Source organism: Manacus vitellinus, unplaced genomic scaffold, assembly GCF_001715985.3.
Source record: "Manacus vitellinus isolate BGI_N305 unplaced genomic scaffold, ASM171598v3 scaffold_12_pilon, whole genome shotgun sequence".
Lineage (NCBI taxonomy): Eukaryota > Metazoa > Chordata > Aves > Passeriformes > Pipridae > Manacus > Manacus vitellinus.
Window position 1 is genome coordinate 18,412,546 of NW_021938949.1, and position 22,037 is coordinate 18,434,582.

General features: G+C 54.0%; 1 protein-coding gene across 1 annotated transcript in view; it reads left to right on the plus strand.

Annotated features, from left to right (window-relative positions):
* Positions 1–22,037, plus strand: part of CAPN15 (calpain 15) — a 52,240-nt gene that overhangs the window by 22,621 nt on the left and 7,582 nt on the right. The window contains 3 exon segments of the mRNA XM_029957881.1: positions 16,724–17,937; positions 17,940–18,214; positions 21,647–21,855. Of these exon segments, the coding sequence (XP_029813741.1) occupies positions 16,724–17,937; positions 17,940–18,214; positions 21,647–21,855 (1,698 nt within the window).

Sequence of the window (22,037 nt, forward strand, 5' to 3'; positions counted from 1 at the left end):
CCTGGAAGTGTCCAAGGCCAGGTTGGACAGGGCTTGGAGCCACCTGGGCTAGTGGAAGGTGTCCCTGCCCATGGCAGGGGGTGGAAGGAGATGAGCTTTGGGGTCCCTTCCAAACCAAACCATTCTGGGATTCTGTGATATGAGACCAGAATAAAAGTACAGACCATGTCTTTGCCTTGGCAGCTTGTTGACTGGCTGCGACGCTTCAAAGGTGTTTTCCATGTTGGGTTCTTCAAACACTGGGGAAGTGTTGAAAGAAAGAAGGATAACTCTGCCTGATGTCAACACAACTTGCTTTTTGTATAATGTACCGGTGAGAAAAGCAAGGTGCCAAGGGGAAAGGCACCTGCTGCAGAAGTGATAGAAAACAGAGAGATTCTGGGGGTTTGGAGCAGGGGGGTTTTTGCAGAGAAGCACAGGGCCAGCAGTCCCTGCAGTGCTGGCTCCACATGACCACCTCACCCCTCTCTGTTCTCCACGGAGCACGGGCTCTTTGAGGCAGAACACAGACCCTCACCTAAAAAGAAATTCTTTAATTGGCATAAAGACAGAGAAATGAAAACAAGTAGAGGTTCCTCTTCATCCAGCTCGCTTTCCTCAGGGGTTGCTTTTGAAGTGATTGTTCAAACACACCTCAGGTGTGGATAGCTAAATGGATGGAAACAAGTGTCCTTTGGTCCCACGAGTCCACCCTCCTTGCTGAAGCTGTCCCAGCTCCTCAGATGAGAGAGCAGCTTAATGAGTTCAGCTTCCTGCTCCTTTCCTTGTCTCTCCCTTCCCTGCTGAGAGCAGGTAAAGCCTGTACTGTAGAACACAGCTGTTGAATTCAGCCCCATTGTTACTTTATTTCCTTCCCACTTTCTCAGCTGAAGGGCCTCCATGCTTAGATCCTGCATCCTGGATCTCTGTGCCTCCATGCTTAGATCTTCCTTCGAAGAGAAGCCCAAGCTCTTCTTCTCCAGGGGCTGTTTCAAAGAGGACCTGGAGAGAGTTGATCGAAACTTGAAGGATCTCCATGCCCAGGTCTCTGAGCTCCTCCAGTGGTACCATGGCTGCAGCTGGGGTGAGGGACACGGCAGCAGGTTTCTGGGACAGCTTTCCTTGTCAGGATCCTTTCCTCTCCCAAGAGAAGCTGGGCTCCTGTGTTGTGGGATATCTTTTTTCAGCTGCACTAACCCAACTTATGCACAGAGCCTGGGTTAGTGAATTGGGATAATGGAGATCCTCTCCATAAGCTCCTGGTTAGATCGTGGCACTGGGCTTGTCCTGGAGCTCAGACCTTTGTCCTGATCAGGGGTGGCAGCTGTCCTAGAAAGGGAACAGCATTCCTAACACTCTCCTGGGCTGGTATAAACCTCCTCGCTAGCACTGAAGGACCTGGGGTGATGCAGATGAACTAGAAACTCATTTCCAGCCCTTGGTGAGGTGTTAGCAGGCAGAGGTGGCCCTACTCCTCTGTAGCCAGGCACCAGTGTCTGGGTGCTCAGAGGTCCCACGAGCCTTCTGAATCCCAGGATCAGATGCATGTTTTGTTCTCTTAAGGTTTCCCCCACGTACATACACAAACCATTTAATAGCTGTAATAAACCATATGCCCCTGTTATTTAAATAGAATAAATAAAGATGGAAAAGCATCTGGAACTTCAGCACCTGTGGCAAATCAGCAGCTCGAGGAGCTGTGTGTGGAGAGCAGGAGAAGGGCCCATCAAGGCAGTGTCAGCAGAAAAAGAGGAGTGTCTGAAAGTCTTTCATCTTCCCGTTGCAGTGCTCGGATGTGACTCCAGCTGCTTTCTTTTCTGGGATGCAGGGAAGTGTGTGCTCCCACACGTGGCTCCTGCAGCTTGGAAAGAGCAGCTCTGGATTGACCCAAAGGTTCAGAAATTGTTCTGTTACTGAGCAAGGGGAATTTAGAGGATGGCGAAGGAGCATTGCCAGGACTTGAGAAATTCACGTTTAGTTTCTGAACTTGTCATAGACTCAGTGGTCTGTCAGTGCCTTGGCTGCTGTCTGGGCCCCATGGAAGGAGGATCCAAGGCTCTCCAAAACACCACCATCTCCTGCAGGCACAGAGCTGCACAGATACATATGTACAAGTGTGTGCAGGTGTGAAGCCTTATTTTTTTCAGGTGTTGATGGTGATTCATAGGTTGTAGTGGGAAAATCAGTCCCAGTTCTGTCTGGAACCTCACCAGATACTGTGTGGAAAAAGGGAATGTGGCAACCAGGCAGGTGTTGCAAGCTAAGGAGGACACAGCCTTGTCTGTGTATTCACTGGAGACCAAATGGACACTGGAATTCTGTTCCTTCAGAAGGGGTCTTCTGTGCTGCTGCCTGTTCTCTCCTGGCTAATCCAGGCACCTGGCATCCCGGATCCTTCTTGTTACAGGGCCTTTAAAAGTTAAGAACTTCTGTTTCCTGGACTGTGAACTCTCCACAGCCAACATGAACTTTAATTATGAGCTCAAGATGCAAATATGAACATCCCACCTGTGCCACATTGCTGGATGCTCCCTAACCCTACGTGTCATCCCAGAGACACTTGTACCCAAAAATTCAACCCCTTTTCAGGCTGAAGGGTCAAGACACGACCCCTGTGGAGAGGGGGATGCTGAGAGGTGCCGTGGTGTGTCCGAGGGCCGTGTTGAGCCCCTGCTGCTCCCTGGCAGCCCTGGGTGTGAGGGTCAAGCAGCAGGGATCTCTTGCAGCCTGGTTCTCTGAGTTGCTGATGGTTTTCCCCCCGGGAGTGATGCCTACACCACTTGACTGGCGGACCCTCCCCTCCGGGCTGCAGCCTCGGTGTGGTTCACCAGCTCTGACAGGGAGGGCCGACCCCGCTGCAGGCTCTCTCCAGTTGTCACAATAAATTGCTTCTTCCTCCCGCTGCGTGGGGGAGATGCTGGCTCGTTTGCCCTGAGTCTGAACAGCACCTGAGGCAGCCTCTCCCCCCTCCTTGTTGTTCCTCCCCCCAAGCCTGCGAGGAGAGCAGAGCCTGCTGCAGTTGGCAATAGGCTCCCCAAAGCACGCCTGATGCAGCAACAAATTGTGTGTTCTCTTGCATTCGTCTGCTTGACCTGACGTAACCTGGGAAGGGGAACGGAGCTGGAGGAGCTGCGGATGATCGGGAGCAGGAAGGGCTGGAGCCATCTGTGAGGCTGGTGGGGTTTGCTCTGTTCCAAGCTCAGCAATCCACGCTGGCCAGGCCCTCGGCCCCGCTTCACCCAGGTCAGTACAGCACAGCACAGCAGCTGCCCCGGGCCTGTGTGTATGTTCCAGCACCTGGCAGGGAGTGTGAGTGCACTTGGAAGTTGTGTGTGGAGCCAAGGACTTGGTGGGCAGTGAGTGTGTGCATGTGTGTGCAGACTGCAGGACCCAGTTCATCTGGGACGTTGCCCTGGGCTCTGCTCTGCGTCAGGGTCCTCCTCTGGGATCGGTGTTCTTTGGAAGGGTGCAGATGTGGTTCCTCGTGTAGGAGAGGGGGCTTTCAGGTTTGCCCTTTGCCTTCTGACCTCCTGTCACCCAGGAGATGGCAGGGCTTGCTGGTTGGTGGGGCAGGCTCCGGGAGGAGCCTCCATCCTCTCCTTTCCCCTCACTCCCAGTGACATTTGTAGTGTAGCTGTGGTGGCTCGATGGCCATGCCCTGATCTGACCACAGACTGAACTCTGGGGATGCAGGGAGTTGCCAGAGTTCCTCTCTCTTCCTCTGTCCTTTGGCAATCTTTCTTTCTTTCTGCAGATCAGTGCAAAGCTTGTTGGCTGAGATATTAAGCTTGAGCTGCTTTCCTGAGGCACAGGACTGGCTTAGCTCCTCATTAAGGCCTGTTAATCATCCTGAGGAGAGCTTGACAGCCCCTGGCTATGGACCACAGTGCCCTGCTGCCTTCCAGCTCCCCAGGATGCATGAGGTCCTGCCCAGGGTGCCCTGAGCATGGCTGGCAGCTGTGGGAAGGGCTCTGCCTGCTCTGGTGTGGGACAGTGCTGGGGCAGAGCTTGCCCTGAGAACTGTCCTGTGCAGGAAGAGCTCCCAGCAGCAGCTCTGCCAGGAACTGGGAATGTGGCCAAGTTAAAGCCCCAGGAGAGGAGGAGGAGGAGGCTGGGGGCTCTGCTTCCTTCCTGCCAGGCTGCAGCCCCCTCTCCTTAGTCTCAGAAACACGAGTCTCTCTGTCTCCCTCCATCCCAAAAGGTACCAAGCTCTTGATTCCTGTTGTTTTTCTCTTAATTGCACCTTGGAGCTGTGCCTTGATTTATTTTATTGGGGGAATTAAGGGAAAAAGATGGTTTTTTCTCAAGCAAATAGGAGCCTGCCCCATGCAGCTGGTAATGGGCAGAGCTGGGAACTGGGGGGACAAAAGGAGAGAGGGGCTCAGCAGCATCCTCCCACCTCCTTCCCATGCCTGTGCCTGTGCTGCAATAGCTCCCACCACCCCACAGCCCCTGCAGGGCCACATGAGGGGGCAGACAACCCTCTCCACACTTGCATGGCATCCCCCAACAGCAATATTTTGCCTTTCATGCCTCAAAGGCAGCAAATAGCTTTGAATTTCCATCTCATGCTGGGAAGAAGGGATTTAATTTACTCTCTGAAAGTGCAGGGTAGTGTTTTGGAGCTGAGCTGGTGGTGCTGGCAGTGAGTGTCAGATGAGGATGTCTTGCAGAGCATCACCTGCAGCTCCTCAAACCTGTCCCATGCCTTGCTCTCCAGACGTGAGATGTCCTCTAGTCCATTCCCTCCTGAATTTCACCTGAAATCCTCTCACTCTGAGCTCTTCTGGCCATCCCTGCCAATTTTCCTGACCCAAGCATGATAGATTCTGTTGGGTTTTTAAATTAAACCTGCCATGATTTGAAATGAATTAGTGCAGCAGTAGTATTGAAGGACATCATCCTCCCAGCTGTTCCTGCCCAGCATCCCCCCAGTCCTAGAGCTGGTATATTGGTTGTAAATCCTCTCCCTGTTTTTCTTGATGTTCCCTGATTTCTATACATCCTGTGAAAGCCTAACTTCAGAGGAGGCTTGGCAATGGGGAGTGGCACCTGTGTGACATGTCCTGCCCACATGCTCAGTCCTAAACTGCTCCCAGTTTGTCCAGTCCACCTGGGAGCCCTCGTGAGTGTGAGAGGAGAAGCTGCATCCAGGCTCTGGTTTGGCTTCATGTTGCTCTAGGTGTGTTTGTTCTGGGGCTCCTGGTAACTCCCACCCTCTTCTGGCACACCTTGAGGTTTAAAGGGCATTGCTGCATGGGGGGTTGTGCTACAGCTCATCCTGGAGGTGTCTTGCTGGTCCCTGCTGGGAGCGTGGTCGGTTCCATGGTATTCCATCAGTCCTTGATGTCCTGGTGTCAGGGCTGCCTTTGCTCTGTAAATATATTCAGAGGGCCAGAGTTTTGTGGGCTGAGAGCTGAGGCTGAACACTGGCCCAGGGGAGCAGCATTGCTCCTCTCTACCACATCTCACCTGTTTGGCCTTTGCCCGTGGCCTGTCTGGGTCCCTGCAGCTGATCCCCCCTCACCCTGAGCCACCGTTTCAGTCCATCTGTGTTACCAACCAGGGAAGGTCCTTCCAGAATTGACCCTTCAGAGGCTCTTGAGGAGTTTCCCAAGCTGCCTCAAGGCAGGGAAGTATTTATGGGCTAGTCAGGGAACGATTAAATAACTTTTTGGAGCCCCTACCCTTCCTTCAAAGCCTTCCTTCCTACCCAGGGGGATCTCTTCAGAGTTTGAAATTTTTCGTTCTTTTCCTCAGAAGTGTTCAGGCTTCTCCACGTGTGAATAATTCCAAGCTCCCTCCCTGCTGAGGCTGCTGAAGTGAAACCACTGTGCACATTTGTACTGAACCTGTTCCCAACATCAGTGAGGGGCCGAGTGGGGCTCTTGGGCACCTGCTGACGTGTGTGCACAGCTGGTGTTTGAGTCGTGTTCCCACTGCCAGGGTGTGGCATCAGCCCTCTTCCGTAGTGGCTCATGGAGAGATTTTGTCCTGCATGATCTCAGCATGGAGAATCAAGCACCCAGGAGGTTGGTTTGGTGTCTGTGACACTGCCATGCACTGGATGCTGGAGATCCCCGTGCGACTTCAGTCTCGAGACAATTAAATTCCCAAATTCCCTTCTGCTACGTCCAGAGAAACTTTCCCTGGCTTCACTTTAAAGATGAGTCTGAAGGTCCAAAAGCTGTTACAGCAGCTCCCATAATCCTTGTGTGTGCACAACACATTGGTAAGACCCTGTTCGGGTCGTGGATCACGTGGGCTTTCAGTTTTTCTGTGTGGAGGCCTTGCTTTGATGGCTGGGAGTGAAAGTTTGGGAGGGGTTGAGCCTTTCTATCCAAGCCATCTCTTTATTTTATTTTAATTGTTTTATTCAGCAGCAGTTCTGTAAGATGTATCCTCCTGGTCTGTGGGATTATTTCCATGGAGTCTGACTCTTTCTCCACTTTAGGTGCTCACGAATTTTACTGGACAACTTTATTTTACGTGGGAACCATTCTGCTCAGACCAAAGATGGAGTGTAATTATAAAAACCACACAAAGTAGCTGAACCAATTTATACCAGACTTTCTGAAGAACAAAACCACTGTTCTCAAAGGGTTTTCTTGCTACAAGTGTGAGAGAAGCTGAAGCTACAAGTATCCAGTGAAACTTGGGTCCATCAGTGTTCCAGGTCTAGTCTGTTTTTTTATTAACCAAAAAAGATTAAATTCTTAAATTCTTGTGTTGCATTTGCTGGAGAACTGTGGACCTTTTGCCCCATGAAAGAGCAGCTTTTGTGGGAGCTGCTGGCACCCAAGCACTCCAAAATGTTTTAGCAGAACTAGAGATCCTTTGTGCTTTCTACACTCAGGTTACACCAATTTCATGCCACTGTGACAAGACCCTATAAAACTGCTGTACTTCCTTTGTGTATTTGCTCTTAAGTGGGTTAAAATAGCCACTATATGTGGATTTTAGTCAGTGTTGTGTAGTTAAAGCAAGGCAAGATATGGATGGAGGCCATTCAATTCATTACCTCCTTGAGTCAAATTGAACCTGTTTAAACATATCCATAGTAAATACAGGCCTGAGTTAAGGACACAAATTTCCCTCACCTACTGTAATATTTGGGTGCAATTGGAGCTTGATATTTTTTGCTTTTAATTTCCCCAGGTACTCAGGACTGGGAAAATTAGGTACAGAGAAGGTAAATAAAGTCATTGAGCACAGGAATGATGGCAGCAGTAGTGCTGTGCTAAATTGGTTTCTTTGACGTGAAGTGTGATTGCAGCTGCAGAAATTTCCCCTGCTTGCATGCAGGGAGGCAAGACAAGGTTATTAATTATAACAACAGGCTGGAATTGATCTTAATGAGAAACAGTGCAGCATGAGAGGAGCTGAGGCTGTGCTGGTGGCTGTCCCAAGGCTGGGGCTCCGTGGGGACCTTCCCGGGCCTATTCCCTGCCAGCTGTGGGGCTGCAGAGCCTGTCCCATGGTGATCCCGTGCTGCTGAGAGCCTCCATCCTGGGTTTTGAAGAGGCCACATTGCTTTTGTCTGGGCCCTGCATCCCAAGAACCTTGGGCAGGTGCAGGAGGTGAGACACCCAGTCCCTCATCAGAAGTTCATGAATCCAGAGCTTGCAAAACTTTTGACTTTGCTGACCTCTGAAATACTCAGTCTGCCTCTGCGGTTCATATCCCCAGGGATGGTTCTTGTTGTCCTGGCAGAGATTTGGGAAACCTGCTCATTAGCTGAGGAGCCTTTGGGAGTGCTCTTGTTGCAGCGTGCCTGTGCTCTGCCAGCCAAACTGGTTTGCTTCTGAGAGCTCCTTTCTTACAGCACGGGAGCAATTAAGGTGTATTAAAGGCTAATGATGCACAGCCTGTTTTTCTCACAAGACAAGCCTTCCAGATTCTGATTCTGCTTTGCTGTTTCCATATGAAGAACAATGTCTCCTGTGCCTCAGTTTGGGATGACGCTCCCTATGTGTCCCTGACCTCGGAGGGAAGGCAGGTTAGCCGTGTTCCTTCCAGGGGTGTGTCCCTTGGCATTCCTGCAGCAGCATTGGCTCTGCAACTCCAGTGACTTCAGCATCCCTGGAGGTGTTTAAGGTGAGACTGGATGTGGCATCAGTGCCATGGTCTGGGAACCACGGCAGGGTTGGATCAAAGGTTGGACTTGATGATCTGAGATCTTTTCCAACCCAGTTGATTCTATGATTCTGTGAACTCCAGATGGGCAGACCCTTCAAAGACTCTGCTCCTTCCCTCCTTTTTCCAGAGCCAAACCCAGGGATTTTGGCCATGAAGAGGACTCTCCAAGCAATGACTGTCTCCTCAACTTCCTTCCACCATCAAAGCTAGACTTTGGTGTGTTACAGGAGCTTTCTGTGCCTCTGCTCTCCTCCTGTTTCCCACCACACTCTTGACACATTCCTTGGGGGTCTCTTCCTGGCTGGCAAGAGTAGAGGAGTGTGTTCTCTGTCCCACTTGCATCCTTTCCAAGCACTTACATTTATTGAGCATTACCTTGGAATTGCCCAACGCTCTCAAGGCACATGGTGGGATTGTTGGGGTGTCCTGTGCAGGGCCATCAGTTGAACCCTGTGATCTTTGTGTGTCCCTTTCAACTCAGGATATTCTGTGATGCCATGAAATCCTTTCCTGCCTATCCCACTGCAAGATGTCCCCTCTCACCCCTAACATCTGTCCTCAGACAGGCAAGCCCTGTTTTTGGGGAGGTGATGACAAATTGCAGGGAAAGCTGCAGTTTGAGAGCATGTTCTGTGGTTTTGTTGGCTGCCAGAAAACTCTACTGCTGAGTGCACTTCATACAGACAGGGCAGTGTTCTTTCTCTCAGAAGTCTCATTAGCAGAGTTCAGTTTTCCCCTGAGAACTTCTCATTAAAACTCCCAGCCTCTTCTCTCCCTGGCTGCTGGAGCACATCTGAGCTGCCCGAGCTGTGTCCACTGTAGGAAAAGAAGCAGCTAAATAGAAATTGTGCAGGAACCCTCTGAGGTTTGGTGAAAGGGGACCAAGAAATTCCCAGGAACTGGAGTGCTTGGGAAACTCTTAGTGTCTGTCTGAGCCTCTTGGCACCTTTTGGGGAGAGTTGTGTAGTGTTGATGGGTCTTAAATGCCCCCTTCACCATCAAGTGCTCACCCTTGCATGGTCTCCTGCTGCAGAATTAGACCTTTTTTCCCCTCCCTTCTGCTTTGATGAAGGATTTTTGTCTGTTTGCTTTATTAAACAGAATGAAGCCTGTTGTCCTGCTTCAAATCGTTGCAGCTTGTTACCAGTGGAAAATGCCATTTTCTGTGTAAATGTAATTGTCCTGCCCCAGTGAATGGTCAGGAGCTCTGATACTGGGCTGGGAGGAGGTAACCTCCTGAAAGAAGAGGTGTCCTGGCCAGAGGAGAGTTTGGCATGGAAGGGGAATGGGCTGGTCCCTCAACTGTTTTACCTTCCCTGATCTAAGCTGTTTTTTTGGGAACTTGCTGACAGTTTGTCCTGGATCGACACTAAAGAGTGAGAGCAGATATAAATGTATGATAAAGCTCCAGAGCACTCGAATATTAATGTTTCAGGATCCAGAAGTCTTTATTTCCGCAAGTGCTTCAACAACAGGAGGAGTTTGTGTAGTTGTAGTTGTTGTGGTTCCCTTCCACCAGATGAAGAAACAAAAGGAGCTCAGACGAGGTCCCAGCTCCAGTCCTGGCTGAAGGAGCTGCCTGGTGTCAGAGGCTGCATGAAGAAGGTGATGGCCTCTTTGGAGTTGTTTTTTTCATTCCTCTCCTGACCTCAGTGTGATGATCAGATCCTAGTGCTGCTTCACACAGGGGGCTGCATGTCCTGGGTGTTACAGAACTGCTGAGGGGCCAGTGCTGGTCCCTGTCCTGGGCAGTGCAGCAGGTTGTGGTTGTGGTGGTGGTGCCTGGAACAACATGAGGTGGTGATAAAGCCAAGCTGTTCTAGCAAGAGTTTCTTAGAACAGCTTTGTCTCTATAGTCACCAGAAGGCTGATCTGGTGGTGCTTTTGGAGTTGGCAGAGTTCTGCTTGGATGAAGCTGTGCTTTGTAGCAGCTTTACATCCAGGGCTCCCTCAGCACTTTGGCAGGTGCCCTGGGGAAGGTGTGAGCCCCCTGCCCCATTCTGGGGGGCTGCTCCATCCCATAAGGTACCAAAGACTTCCCCAGTGCCCTGTGAGGGGAGCAGGAGTGTCATTCAGAGAGTTGTAGTGTGAGACTGCTCCCAGTAGTAGTGGAGGGGCTCTAGGATGGTCAGGGAGCTGGAGGAGAGGATGAGGGAGCTGAGCTCATTCAAGAACTCAGCACAAGAAGGACACTGACCTACTGGAGCGAGTCCAGAAGAGGTCACTAAGTTGATCACTTAGGGCTGGAGTCCCTCTGCTCTGGAGCCAGGCTGGGAGAGCTGGGGGGGTTCACCTGGAGAAGAGAAGGCTCCAGGAAGACCTGAGAGCCCCTTCCAGGGCCTAAAGGGGCTCCAGGAGAGCTGGAGAGGGACTTGGGACAAGGGATGGAGGGACAGGACACAGGGAATGGCTTCCCAGTGCCAGAGGGCAGGGTTGGATGGGATATTGGGAAGGAATTGTTGGCTGTGAGGGTGGGGAGGCCCTGGCACAGTCTGCCCAGAGAAGCTGTGGCTGCCCCTGGATCCCTGGAAGTGTCCAAGGCCAGGTTGGACGGGGCTTGGAGCAACCTGGGCTAGTGGAAGGTGTCCCTGCCCATGGCAGGGGGTGGAAGGAGATGGTCTTTAAGGTCTCTTCCAACCCAAACCAGTCTGTGATTCATTCAGGCTGGAGCAGAGAAGGCTTTGGAGAAGCTCCATCAATACCTACAGGGACATCATCCAGAAGACAGAGCCAGGCTCTTCACAGCAGCGTGGGGTGGGAGGACATGAAACAACAACATAGGATGGACCAGGAGGGGATCAGACTGGCTATAAGGAGAAGCATTTTTGCCCAAGGTCAGTCAGTCAGTCAGTCGAGGTCACTGTCCAGAGGGGTTGTGTAGTCTCTGTGCTTGGAGATCTCCAAGACCACACTGTCTAAACCTGACCAACCTGTTGTGATCTCTTTAAGAGATGCAACTTGGAGCAGGAGTTTGGGGTGGAGACCCCCTGGGGTTTCTTCTGACCTGAGTTGTCCTGGGATCCTCCACTCTTGCTCTAGTGGAAGTGAGGTGGAGAGGTGCAGCCCCTGTTTTTTGGGACATTTGTGCTGTTGCAGCGGGTCCATCTGGCACTGCCTGACTTGGTCACTTTGAGATGGAGCTCTAGGAGAGCATGGGTGAGTTTAGGGGCGGTTCTCTTTGCTGTCTCTCCCCTTGCTCAGGGAAAAGAGGGCAAAGGGACAGGACCCTTCTGGTGCTTTATGTTTGTCTGTGTCTCTCCAGTATAGAATATCCTGAGTTGGAAGGAGCCCAGAAGTGTCCTGAAAGAATGAGGTGAAGGTCACTGGTGTTAAAGGCTGTTTTATTTTCTTGCTTCACTTTGGAGGCAGGATTTGGAAGTCCTTATGCAACCTGCCCTGTCTGGATGGTGCCAGCATGGAGCTGGCCACACTTACTTTATAGCCCTGGGGGTTCCGAAGTGTGAATCAGAGACTGTTTTTCTCCACTGATGCTCCTACAGAAACTTGTACTGAGTGGAAAGTCCCAGTTCCTGGTGTTTCTGTGTTGCTCTGCCAGTATATCTGCTGCAACCTTCCTGGTCCAGCCTCCCAGCCCTTGCCTGGCTCTGCAAGAGTGAGTCAGCTCAGCCAACAGCATCTCCTTGCCCGGCTTCATGAGCCCAACCCACGTGTCCTCCTCACAGCCCAACTGGCAGAGCAATGCCGTGTGCTTCCTGACCTCCTGCACCCCTCCCTGCACGGGCACGGGGGGCTTCTGCTCTGGAGATGTGGTAGGTCCGTGCGGGAGAAGGCTCAGCAGTCCTCTCTTAGGTCAGGGTTTGCAGTGCTGTTGAAAGAAAATTAAATTGGAGATGTTAATGGTCAGCTGGATGGGGAGGAGGGGAAGGGATTCAATTGGGGCAGGGTTTTGTTTAGATTTTTTTGGTGATTTTTCTTTTCCTTCACAAAGCTGTAGTGCTTTTTCCTGCATTTGTCAGATGAGGATTTTGCTGGGATGTGTTCTGTGTCAGAGAGCTCAGGGTTGGGATTGCTGACTGGAACAATTGATTTTTTATTTATTTGTTTATTTATTGCAGGGGAGAACTGAAGCAGTAAGTTTTAAGGCTTTAGCTGCTCTGGTAGGGAGTTTTATTTAAAGAAACAGCCTGATTCTGTTGCTGTGTGATTGACACAGGCTCCTATAATCCTGTTGCCATGTGGGCTCTGCAGCAGAGCCCTGGGATCTCTCGCTCCGGTGCCCAGGTCACCTCGAGCCGTTCTCTGGCAGTTCCAAGGTGCTTCTGCCCAGGGCTGATAGCCACCTCCTGCCCTGGAGCTCGGCTGCACATCACAGCCTTGGCACACCCCCAGCTCCTTGCCAGCAGGAAAAACGCAAACTGCAGCTTTTTGGGCACTTCCTGGTTTCCTTCCCTACCCTGTTCCTTCCTGTTCTGTCCTGCTTCAGAAAAGTCTTTGGTCCCAGGTGGCACCCAGAGGTGGTGGACACCCCTGGCCAGTTTGATGGCTGCACAGGAGCCAGGGCTCTGTAGCAAAAGGACACTCGGGCTCAGCAGACTCATCTCTCAGCAGAGCCCTGGGAGGGGGATATCACTGTCCTGAGGTGGGTTTGGAAGGTGACCAGCTGGAACCTTCTTAATCCCTGGAGCAGTGAGGTTCCCTGGGACCTGCTCAGCGTGCTGAAAGCTGCCTGCTGGGTTGAGTACCTTCTATATTATTTTTTAAGCATGATAATTACACTGCTGTGATTGCCAGGGTAGGGGCACTCCTGCCAACATGGTGCTGCCTCCTGCCAGCTGATGTCTCCTGTCTGGGCTGGGGAGAGCTGCTGCTGTGAGCAGCACAGCCTTGTGGATCCAGCCCCATCCCTGCTGCTGGAGGTGTGGATCCAACCCCATCCCTGCTGCTGGAGGTGTGGATCCAGCCCCATCCCTGCTGCTGGAGGTGTGGATCCAGCCCCATCCGTGCTGCTGGAGGTGTGGGGTTGTACCACTGTTGCCCTTTCCTTGCTGTGTGCAGCCCAGAAGAGCCTCCAGCAGCTCCCTGCTGCCAGGCTGTGGAGACCTCGTGTCATCGTGCTCCCAGTGAAGTGTCCCCCAGAACAGCCCTCCCGTGGGTGGGTGACTGCAGGGCTGGTTTTGGAGGAGCTCCTCTCCCACAGGCACCGGGAAGGTGGCAGGCGCTGTTTATCTCAGTTGTGTTTGCTGGGGCTGGAGAGCAAGTGTGTGTTAGCACACAGCAGATGGGCCTGGGGAATAGGTGCTGCACACAACCCTGTTTCCTCACTTGCCTGCTGGGAAAGGAGCCAACCAGGCTTTTTAGGGAGAAGTACGGAGCGTGGACAGGCTGTGGTTGGGTTTCTCCTGCGGGTTGAGTTTGTGAGGAAGGTGTTGCTGTGGGGCAGAGGCTGCTGCCACGATCCACCATGTGGTGATATGAGTTGGACTGTGGAAAGACAGGTTCCAACCTGGTCCCCCTGGAATCTTTGGACCTTTAACTTAAGCCTGGTGTTCCAGGCAGGGACTGGAACTGTCCATGAGCCCTAGCAGGAGTCTGGGGGCAGCAGGCTGTGGGCTGGTCACCAAGTCTAGGGGACTGGTATCTTGTGGGGGACAGCTGAAGATTCGTGTCCCATGTCCTCTCCCAATTCCATGCATTTCCTGCTAGTTTTCAGGGAAAACTGTGGCTGCTGGGCAACATGATATGGTGCAACAGCAGGCAGGGAAGTCTCCTGCCAAAGCTTGTCACACTGGTGGCCTGGCCACTGCAGGACCTTGGAGGGAAGAGCTGATGGCCTTTCTGGAAGGCTTGTTTTCCTGAGAAAGTCAAGTAGGTGGAAATCTCAGCAGCAGTTGGGCAGTGTTAGGAGCCAACTCCTGTGGCATGGGGGGAGAGGAGGGACCAGGAGGGGGACAGTGTAGCCCAGGAGTGTCACAGCTTAGAGGAGAGCACTGCAGTGTCCTGGCTCCTGCCTCTCTTCCTGCTGCTGAGCCTGAGTATCCTGCCTGGCCAAGTGAAATGATGCTGCCTTTCCTGAGCCTGCAGATCATCCCTGACACCACATCAAACAAGTCTGGTGATGCAGCTCATCCCACTGTCCCCTCGTGTGGTACTTCTGCCTTTTAGGTTATCCTGGGTTTTCCCTTCTCTATGGGAAGGGATAAAGTGATTCTTTCCATGGTCCTGTGGTGGCACTGCCAGGAGCCTTTGCCTGCTGGGTAGGACCAGTGTGTGTGAAAGGGATGTGTGCAGCAGGAGGGTTGGTGGCTGGATGTCCAGACCCTCTGGAAGCACTGTGGCATCTGCATTTAGAGGTGGGTTTTTTGGAGGCAGCACAGTGTATGGTGGGGAACAGCATGGAATGCTGCAGGAGGATGGCCATGGATGGCACAGATTGCTGACAGGCTTCACTTGCCTTTTGCTGATGCCTGTGGTTTGATGGACCTCACCCAGTAAGACAAATGGATGTGACAGGATCACAGTGCCCTTCGTGGCCCCATTTGCTGCTGGAGCCGGGCACGGAGCTCCTTCTCCTTCTCTGCTTGAGGAATGATCTCCCTTTCAGTCCTTGTGGGCAGGGTGCTGCCACACAGGAGAGCTATGTGCAGTGGCTCTCAGCTGTAGGACTTGAGGCAGAAAAATCAATGTTTGTATTTCTCTTAGCTGGGAATAACTCCAGTAAATAAATACCTTGCAAAGTTCAAACGATGCAGGCACGGTATATGAACCAGAATGAATTTTCAAGCTCTCTCTTGCAATAAAATGGATTTCTTGATTTCAGGCTTTATTTAGAGAAGTGTTTGATTTAAGAAGGGAGATGAAGGTTATATCTGATCTCTGTGAGGCAGAGCTGCTCTTCCAGTGGCCGTAGAGTGTGGTCTGAAAATGTGGTTGGATTGCTTCTTCTGCTGGAGTGTTCCCCGGAGAGTTTCTCGTCTAGCAGCCAAAGGGAGAGTCACCATCCTCTTCCCCATGGGGGTTCTGGCTGCATCCTCTGTCCCCTCCAGACCCTGCTGCTGCATTGCAGTCTGCTCAGTGCCTTGGGAAGCTGGATGTGCAGGTGCTGCTACTGGGGACTCTGGAGACCAACCAGGACCCAGGTCCTTCCATGGGCATCTTGGAGCTTTCTGCACCTGCCCTCTGTGGCATTAAATGTTCTCCTTCCCTTCTTTGTTCCAGCCAGCATGGTGATTGAACTGGATTGTTGAAGGGATGCTGGAGAGGAAGCCCATGGTGAGCCCATGAGGTGCAGCTCCCATGGTTTAGGCTGATATTTCCTTGGTCTGTGAAGGCCTGAATTTGCTGTTCCCAGGAAGAGCTGAGGGCATGGGGTGGACTTGGTGGCTTCTCCTGCAGACTTGGCCCTGTCCATAACCTCAGGCAAGCAGAGCAGGGTAGAAGGGGTTGGAAGGGGACCTGCTCTGCTGGAGAGAAGCACAGCTGGCCTGGAGGTTGGGTTCGAGGTTGGGTTCAACCACGTTGTCTGGGAGCAGGAGTGCACGGAGGAAGGGCTCTGGGCTCGTGCTGCACTTTTACCTGAGGGAGAGCTGTTCCTTGTGTGGAGGAGGAAGAAGCAAAAAGCTCTGCTTCAGCCCCGCCTTTGCTCCAAGCTCCAGGAAATGACCCCGAGCAAGGGACAAAGGGCACCATGCAGGGCTGGGATTCCTTCTGTGGTTCTCCGAGTGTGTGCACATGTGGCAGCACTGGGAGGGCTGCTCCCTGCAACCCAGAGGTTGCTGTGGCCCCTGGAGCTGGTGCTGCTGCTGTGCTTCACTTTCTGAAAATTGAACCTACCCAGAAAACAAAACTGTGACTTCCTGCCCTGGGAAGAGGTGGCTTGGGCGCACGTTGGGCCTGTTCTCCCAGCAGGGTTTCCGGCATTCCCAGGCAGCATTGGAGGTTTAAACTGAGGGCTGGTGTTAACTGCAGGGCTCTGTGGCCTCTGTGCTTCCCAGGTAAGTGGGGAGGCAGCTGGAGCTGGGAAGCTGCTGATGAGCTGTCCTGGCACCGGTGCACCACGACCAGCTTCAGCTGCTGCTCCTGGGCTGGTTGGCCAGGCTTCTGGCCCTGAAACTTGTAGCCAGGTAGAAGCACCTCTGTACACCACAACCTGCCTTTCTTGGCTTGGTGGTGTCTGGTGTGGGATAACATTCCAGTGTGGATGAGTGATATGCCTGTGGTGGGGAGCTGAAAGGACAGGAGGGAGATAGGAACAGAAAGTGAGACAGAGTTGGGCTGGAGTAGAGATGGAGGAAAGAATTGATGCTGGGAACAGCAAAAAGGCAAAGCAGGGTGTCACTCTAACTCCAGAGAGTTACAGATGATCTGCAGACACACAAAGTTGCTGAGGCTGAGTACAGAGATGGTGTGTGTGCTCACTGGGGCACACCCCCACCATGAGAGCAGGATCAGTGGGCTGCTTGGGTGCCCTCCCTCAAGTGTTTTGGGTGAAAGCCGGTGCATTGCCATGCACTTGGAGAATTTGTCAATGCCAGAGGAACAGGTGCCTGGAGAACAGTGACTGGACTGCTGGTTGTTCTCTTCCTGGAAGCAAGGTCCTGACTATGGCCATGGCCTTGGCCTCACACTGTCATCTTCTTCCTTGCAGCCACTCCCACTCTCCCGGCTCCATGGCTGCTGTCCGTGAGTGGTCCTGCACCCGCTGCACCTTCTTGAACCCCGTGGGCCAGCGGCAGTGCTCCATCTGCGAAGCCCCTCGTCAGAAACCCGACCTCAACCACATCCTGCGGCTCAGCGTGGAGGAACAGAAATGGGCCTGTGCCCGCTGCACCTTCAGGAACTTTCTGGGCAAGGAGACCTGTGAGGTGTGTGGCTTCACCCCCGAGCCAGGGCCTAGTGGCTCCCCCTTGCCCGTCATCAACGGCATCTTGCCCAAGCCCGCCGTGCTCGTGGAGCCCAAGGGCACGTCCAAGGAGGAGGCTGCCAAGGCAGAAAGCAGCAGTGAGGACTCGGAGGGGAAGAGCCCCGATGAAGCGGAGCTGGAGAGCGGCTGGGCCTGCCAGCGCTGCACCCTGCACAACACGCCCGTGGCCAACTCCTGCTCCGCCTGTGGGGGCCCACGCAAGCTCTCCCTGCCCAAGATCCCCCCAGAGGCGCTGGTCGTCCCTGAAGTCATCACCCCGGCCGGGTTCCACGTGGTCCCCTCCACCCCACAGCCTTCAGTCTCTGCAGAGATCTCCGATGGTGATGCCGCGGCCACCCAGGGCCCCGTGGCTATGGAACAAGAGGCCCAGAAGATACCACCCTTCAGCCCTTTCTCCCCGGGGCTGCAGAACAACCCTGTGCCCCGAAGCCGGCGGGAGGTGCCCCCCCAGCTGCAGATGCCAGGCCCTGAAGCCCCCCAGCCTGCGGCCCCGAGCGCCGTGGGGCAGAAGGGCTCTCCCCAGAGCCAGGCCAGGGCCGCCCCCGCCGCCCGCTTCCCAGAGCTGCTGTCCAACAAGCGGCTGAGCGTGCTGGAGGAGGAGATGGAGGTCAGCCCGTCCCACTGGAAGTGCAGCTCCTGCTCCCTGCTCAACTCGGCCGGGGCCGGCAAGTGCGAGGTTTGCAGCACCCAGAAGGGCAGCGACACCATCAACGTGGTGGGCGACTCGGTGAGGTTCACCCCGTGCAGCCCCTCCAGCCCCGACTTCACCACCTGGTCCTGCTCCAAGTGCACCCTCAAGAACCCCACCCAGGCGCAGAAGTGCAAGGTGTGTGGCTCCTCCAAGCTGCACGGCTTCCAGGAGCACGGCCCGCCGGGAGAGCCGGCCCCGCGCTGCCCCGACTGCGCGGACAGGGGCGGCTGTTCTGCCGGCTGTCCAAGGCCCCGTCCGCCCGCAAGGTTGCCCGGCTCTTCCCGTCCCCGCTGCCCGGCGGGCAGGACAGGCCGGGCCAGTGGGCCTGTCCCGCCTGCACCCTGCTCAACGAGGGCAAGGCCAAGCACTGCGGGGCCTGCCACACCCCCCAGCAGTACATCACCCAGCGCAAGGGCCTCAAGCCCCTCAAGAGGAGGGAGAGCATGCACGTGGAGAAGAGGCGGCAGACGGACGAGGGGGAGGCCAAAGCCCTGTGGGAAAACATCGTGACCTTCTGCCGGGAGGTGAGTCCTGGCTGAGCGAGCCTTGCTCCTGCTTTCACTTGGTGGGGGGACCCCTTTGTGCCTCCCCCGTGGGTCTGGAGCATTGCCTGGCACAGGGACCCTCTGTGTCTGGGGTTCCAGAGGAGATATTCACCTGCAGCAGCTGGGTGCTGGTTGTTAACACTGAAATGTCGTATTTTATGTTGGTGCAGAATAATTTCTGGAGTGAAGACAACCCATACAGTCCATTCCTGGTCCAAGGATGAGGAAGTCTAAAACCTAGTGCTAAACCTGTTAACTCTGAAACCTCGTGATATTTTAAATCAATGAGAGAGAACATCTGGGATGAAGGGACACCCTGATGTGGTCATACAGTTCCAAGAGTGGGGAAGGCTGGGGAAGAGTGTGCCCAGGCTTGTTGGTGGCACCACTGTCTGTGGGCAGCAGCTGTGACCTGTGGATGCAAGAAGTCTGGGGTGCAGCAGGCAGGAACTCAGGGCACAGGCAGGGGTGCAGGCAGAGGAACTGGTACCACTGCCAGCAACTGCAGGTGTTTAAGAGCCACGAGCTGGGCCTTGGCACTCTTGGTTTGGGTGTTGTGAATGCACTGGTGCAGCACAAGTGGCTCCCCCGTGTTCTGGGCAGGCCAGCTGAGGTTTGGCTGTAGCCTGGCTCCAGTCGAGGGTCTCAGGAGTGTGTGCCAGTACCTCCCCTCCCACTGTGAAATGTCTGGCTCAGTCAGTTGGGTTTCAGCCTCAAACACAGTTCTGATGGCCCCATTTTTTCCCTGAGTGGCATTAGATGCTCCTGTGAATGCTGCTTTCTCTGGCCTCCTTCTGGGGGAAGCCTCCAGCTCTTCTGGACCAGATGGAAAGGGAGTTGCAGTCCCATTTTGACGTGCAGACAAGGATTTGTCTGCCTGGTCTGAGAAGCATGTCCATGACTGTGTCTCCACTGCACAGTCCAGGGACAAGAGATATTTGGCTTGGGGGGAAACTCTGACAATGATCCTGTTTTGGGGTTCTGGGCTTTTAAAATTGCTCCATGTCCATGCTAACAGGCGTGGGTGTCTTTATAGCAGAGAGACCCAGATTCTGCTTATCCCCTTCTTTTAAGCAAGTGAATAACCTCTTTTGTAGGCAGGGAACATCTGTTACTTCAGGAATCAGGCCTGAAGGATGAATCATGATGATGGCTAGGCTGAATTAGCAGCTTGGCACTGCCAGGAAGGGGAGCCTGCCTTGCCCCATCCTGCTGGGTCAGAGCCTTGGCTGAGCCCCTTGTGCTGTTAGATCAGCGTGGGCTATCCCCCAAAAATCCCCCTCAAACTGAATCTCTGCTGTACTCTGACACTGTTTAGAGGAGTCTCTGCAGTCCAAGGGAGGCCTGGCAGCAGTGGGGGGACAGTGCTGCTCCCACCCTCATACCTGCTCTGCTCCCAGTGTCCCTGCAGCCTCCCACCAATGTTTCTGTAGAGGCCAGCGTGTGAGGCAGCTTCCAAGCTTCCTTCTGTCCCAGTAGTTCCCAGGCTGTTCATCCTTTCCCCAGAGGAGAGTCAGGCTGGCCAAGTTCTCCTCTGCCTGTTGTCCCCCTGCCCCATGTCATGTGGAGCAGCCCATGCTGCTCCCTGTCAGGATTTCTGGTCGAGCTCCTGCAGTGGGCTTTCCCTCCTCTGTTATTCCAGAGGTGCCTGTTCCAGCTCTTCTCAGTGTGTGGTCCCCTTATTAGCTTTACCCTTTCTCTTCAGTCTTGGGAGAGAGCAGAGCTGACCTCTTCCACCAGAATCACAGAATGGTTTGGGTTGGAAGGGACCTTAAAGCCCATCTCGTTCCACCCCCTGCCATGGGCAGGGACACCTTCCACTAGCCCAGGTTGCTCCAAGCCCCGTCCAACCTGGCCTTGGACACTTCCAGTGATGGGGCAGCCACAGCTTCTGTGGGTAACCTGTGCCAGGGCCTCCCCACCCTCACAGGGAAGAATCTTCTCCTAATAGCTAACCTAAATCTCTCCTCTTTTAGTTTAAAACTGTTCTCCCTTGTCTTATCACTACCTGCCCTCTTATTTATAAGCACCCTTCAAGTACTGGAAGGGGCTCTCAGGTCTCCCTGGAGCCTTCTCTTCTCCAGGTGAGCACCCCCAGCTCTGCCAGCCTGTCTCCAGAGCAGAGGGGCTCCGGCCCTTGGAGCATCTTTGTAGTCTCCTCTGGACCTGCTCTAAAAGCTCCACATCTTTCTTGTGCTGAGTCCTGAAGAGCTGGACACAGTATTAGGTGGGGTCTCAGGAGGGCAGAGTAGAGGGGAGAATCCCCTCCCTTGTGTCCGTGTGGCCCTGCACAGCAGGTTCCTGAGCAGCCCAGAGGGCCGTGTAGGAGCCCAGAGGGCCGAGTGAGGCCAGGATGTGATGAGATGAGGCTGCTGGCAGAGGTGGCTTCTCGTCAGCTGCAGGGAGCAGATGTTCCCCTGAGAGAGCAGCACGCCGTGGGACATGACAGCTATGAGTTGAAAAACACCCCTCTGCAAGAGAGAAGCTGGAGGTGCTAATTGAGGCCCCACAAAGGAAGCATTCACATAGCATTGCCACAAAAGAGGAGGACAACTACCAGTTTGGTGTGCATAAAGCTAATTTAAATGAGAGCCAGCTTTTACTGAAAGAATTTAATTTAATTTAATTAACAATAACAAAGAAACACCTGTTCTTATTTCACCCCTTGTTAGACTGTCTGAAAAAGCTGCCCTTCTCCAGTTGGTGTTGTGTGTTACCATCCATGTGGGTGATGCCTCCGGGATCACCTGCCCTTCCATCCATCCTATTTATTTATTGCACAGCAGCTATTGCAGGAGGGCTCCAACCTGGGATACCCTCCCTCTGGAATTGCTTGTCTGGCTGAATCCAGTTGTGAAAGCTGCCCCTCACGTCCCCCATGGTTGTGCCTGGGGGTTGGCACGGGACTGCCAAGCCCAGCGTGTCCCTTCCAGAGCAGGGACAGGGCTCGGCTTGAGGAGTGTTTGCTTTGCCAGGTGGCTCCTCGCAGGGTTGCTGTTTGCAGGCTTTGCCACTTCTAGAGGCAGCCAAGGCCCCCCACGGCCCAGCTTTTAGCACCAGCACAAGGTGTGAGACAATCCCTGCCCAGGGAGGCTCCTGTGAAACAGGAAAAGGCAGATTGGAGTCTCGTTCTGGAGCTTGAGGCTGGAGAGGTGAGCTGGCCCTGGCAGGGCTGAACACTGGACCTGAAGCACAAAAACCATCCCTGCTGCTGCCAGCAGACACCTCTCCCAGCTCTGCAGACACCTCTCCCGGCCCTGCTGCCCTGCAGTGCTGGGAAGGGTCTGTCCAGGCCGGGTGGGGGGGCTGGGAGTTCTGCTCTCACTCTTGAGGGGGCACTGGGGAGCTCCCTGTGCCCAGCCAGTCCCAAGAGGCCCCAGCTGATGCTCTCCTTGCCTTTTGCTCCCACAGAACAAAGTGAATTTTGTAGATGACAGTTTCCCCCCTGGGCCCAAGTCCGTGGGGTTCCCGGAAGGTGACAGTGTGCAGCAGCGGGTCAAGCAGTGGCTGCGGCCCCACGAAATCAACTGCAGCATCTTCAAGGACCGGTCAGTGAAGTGGTCGGTGTTCCGGACACCCAGGCCCTCGGACATCCTGCAGGGCCTGCTGGGAAACTGCTGGTAAGGGGGAGCGAGCCAGGCTGACACCCCCTGCCCCTTCCTCCTTCCCCCCCCTTCTTCCAGCTCCAGCTCGGCCCCCCCAGCCCTACTCAAACCCATTTATGCCCCCAGGCACGTAGCCCATGCTCTGCCTCACCCCTTCCCGCGCGCTGCATGGCCGGGCGGCTGTGCCCGCTGCCCGC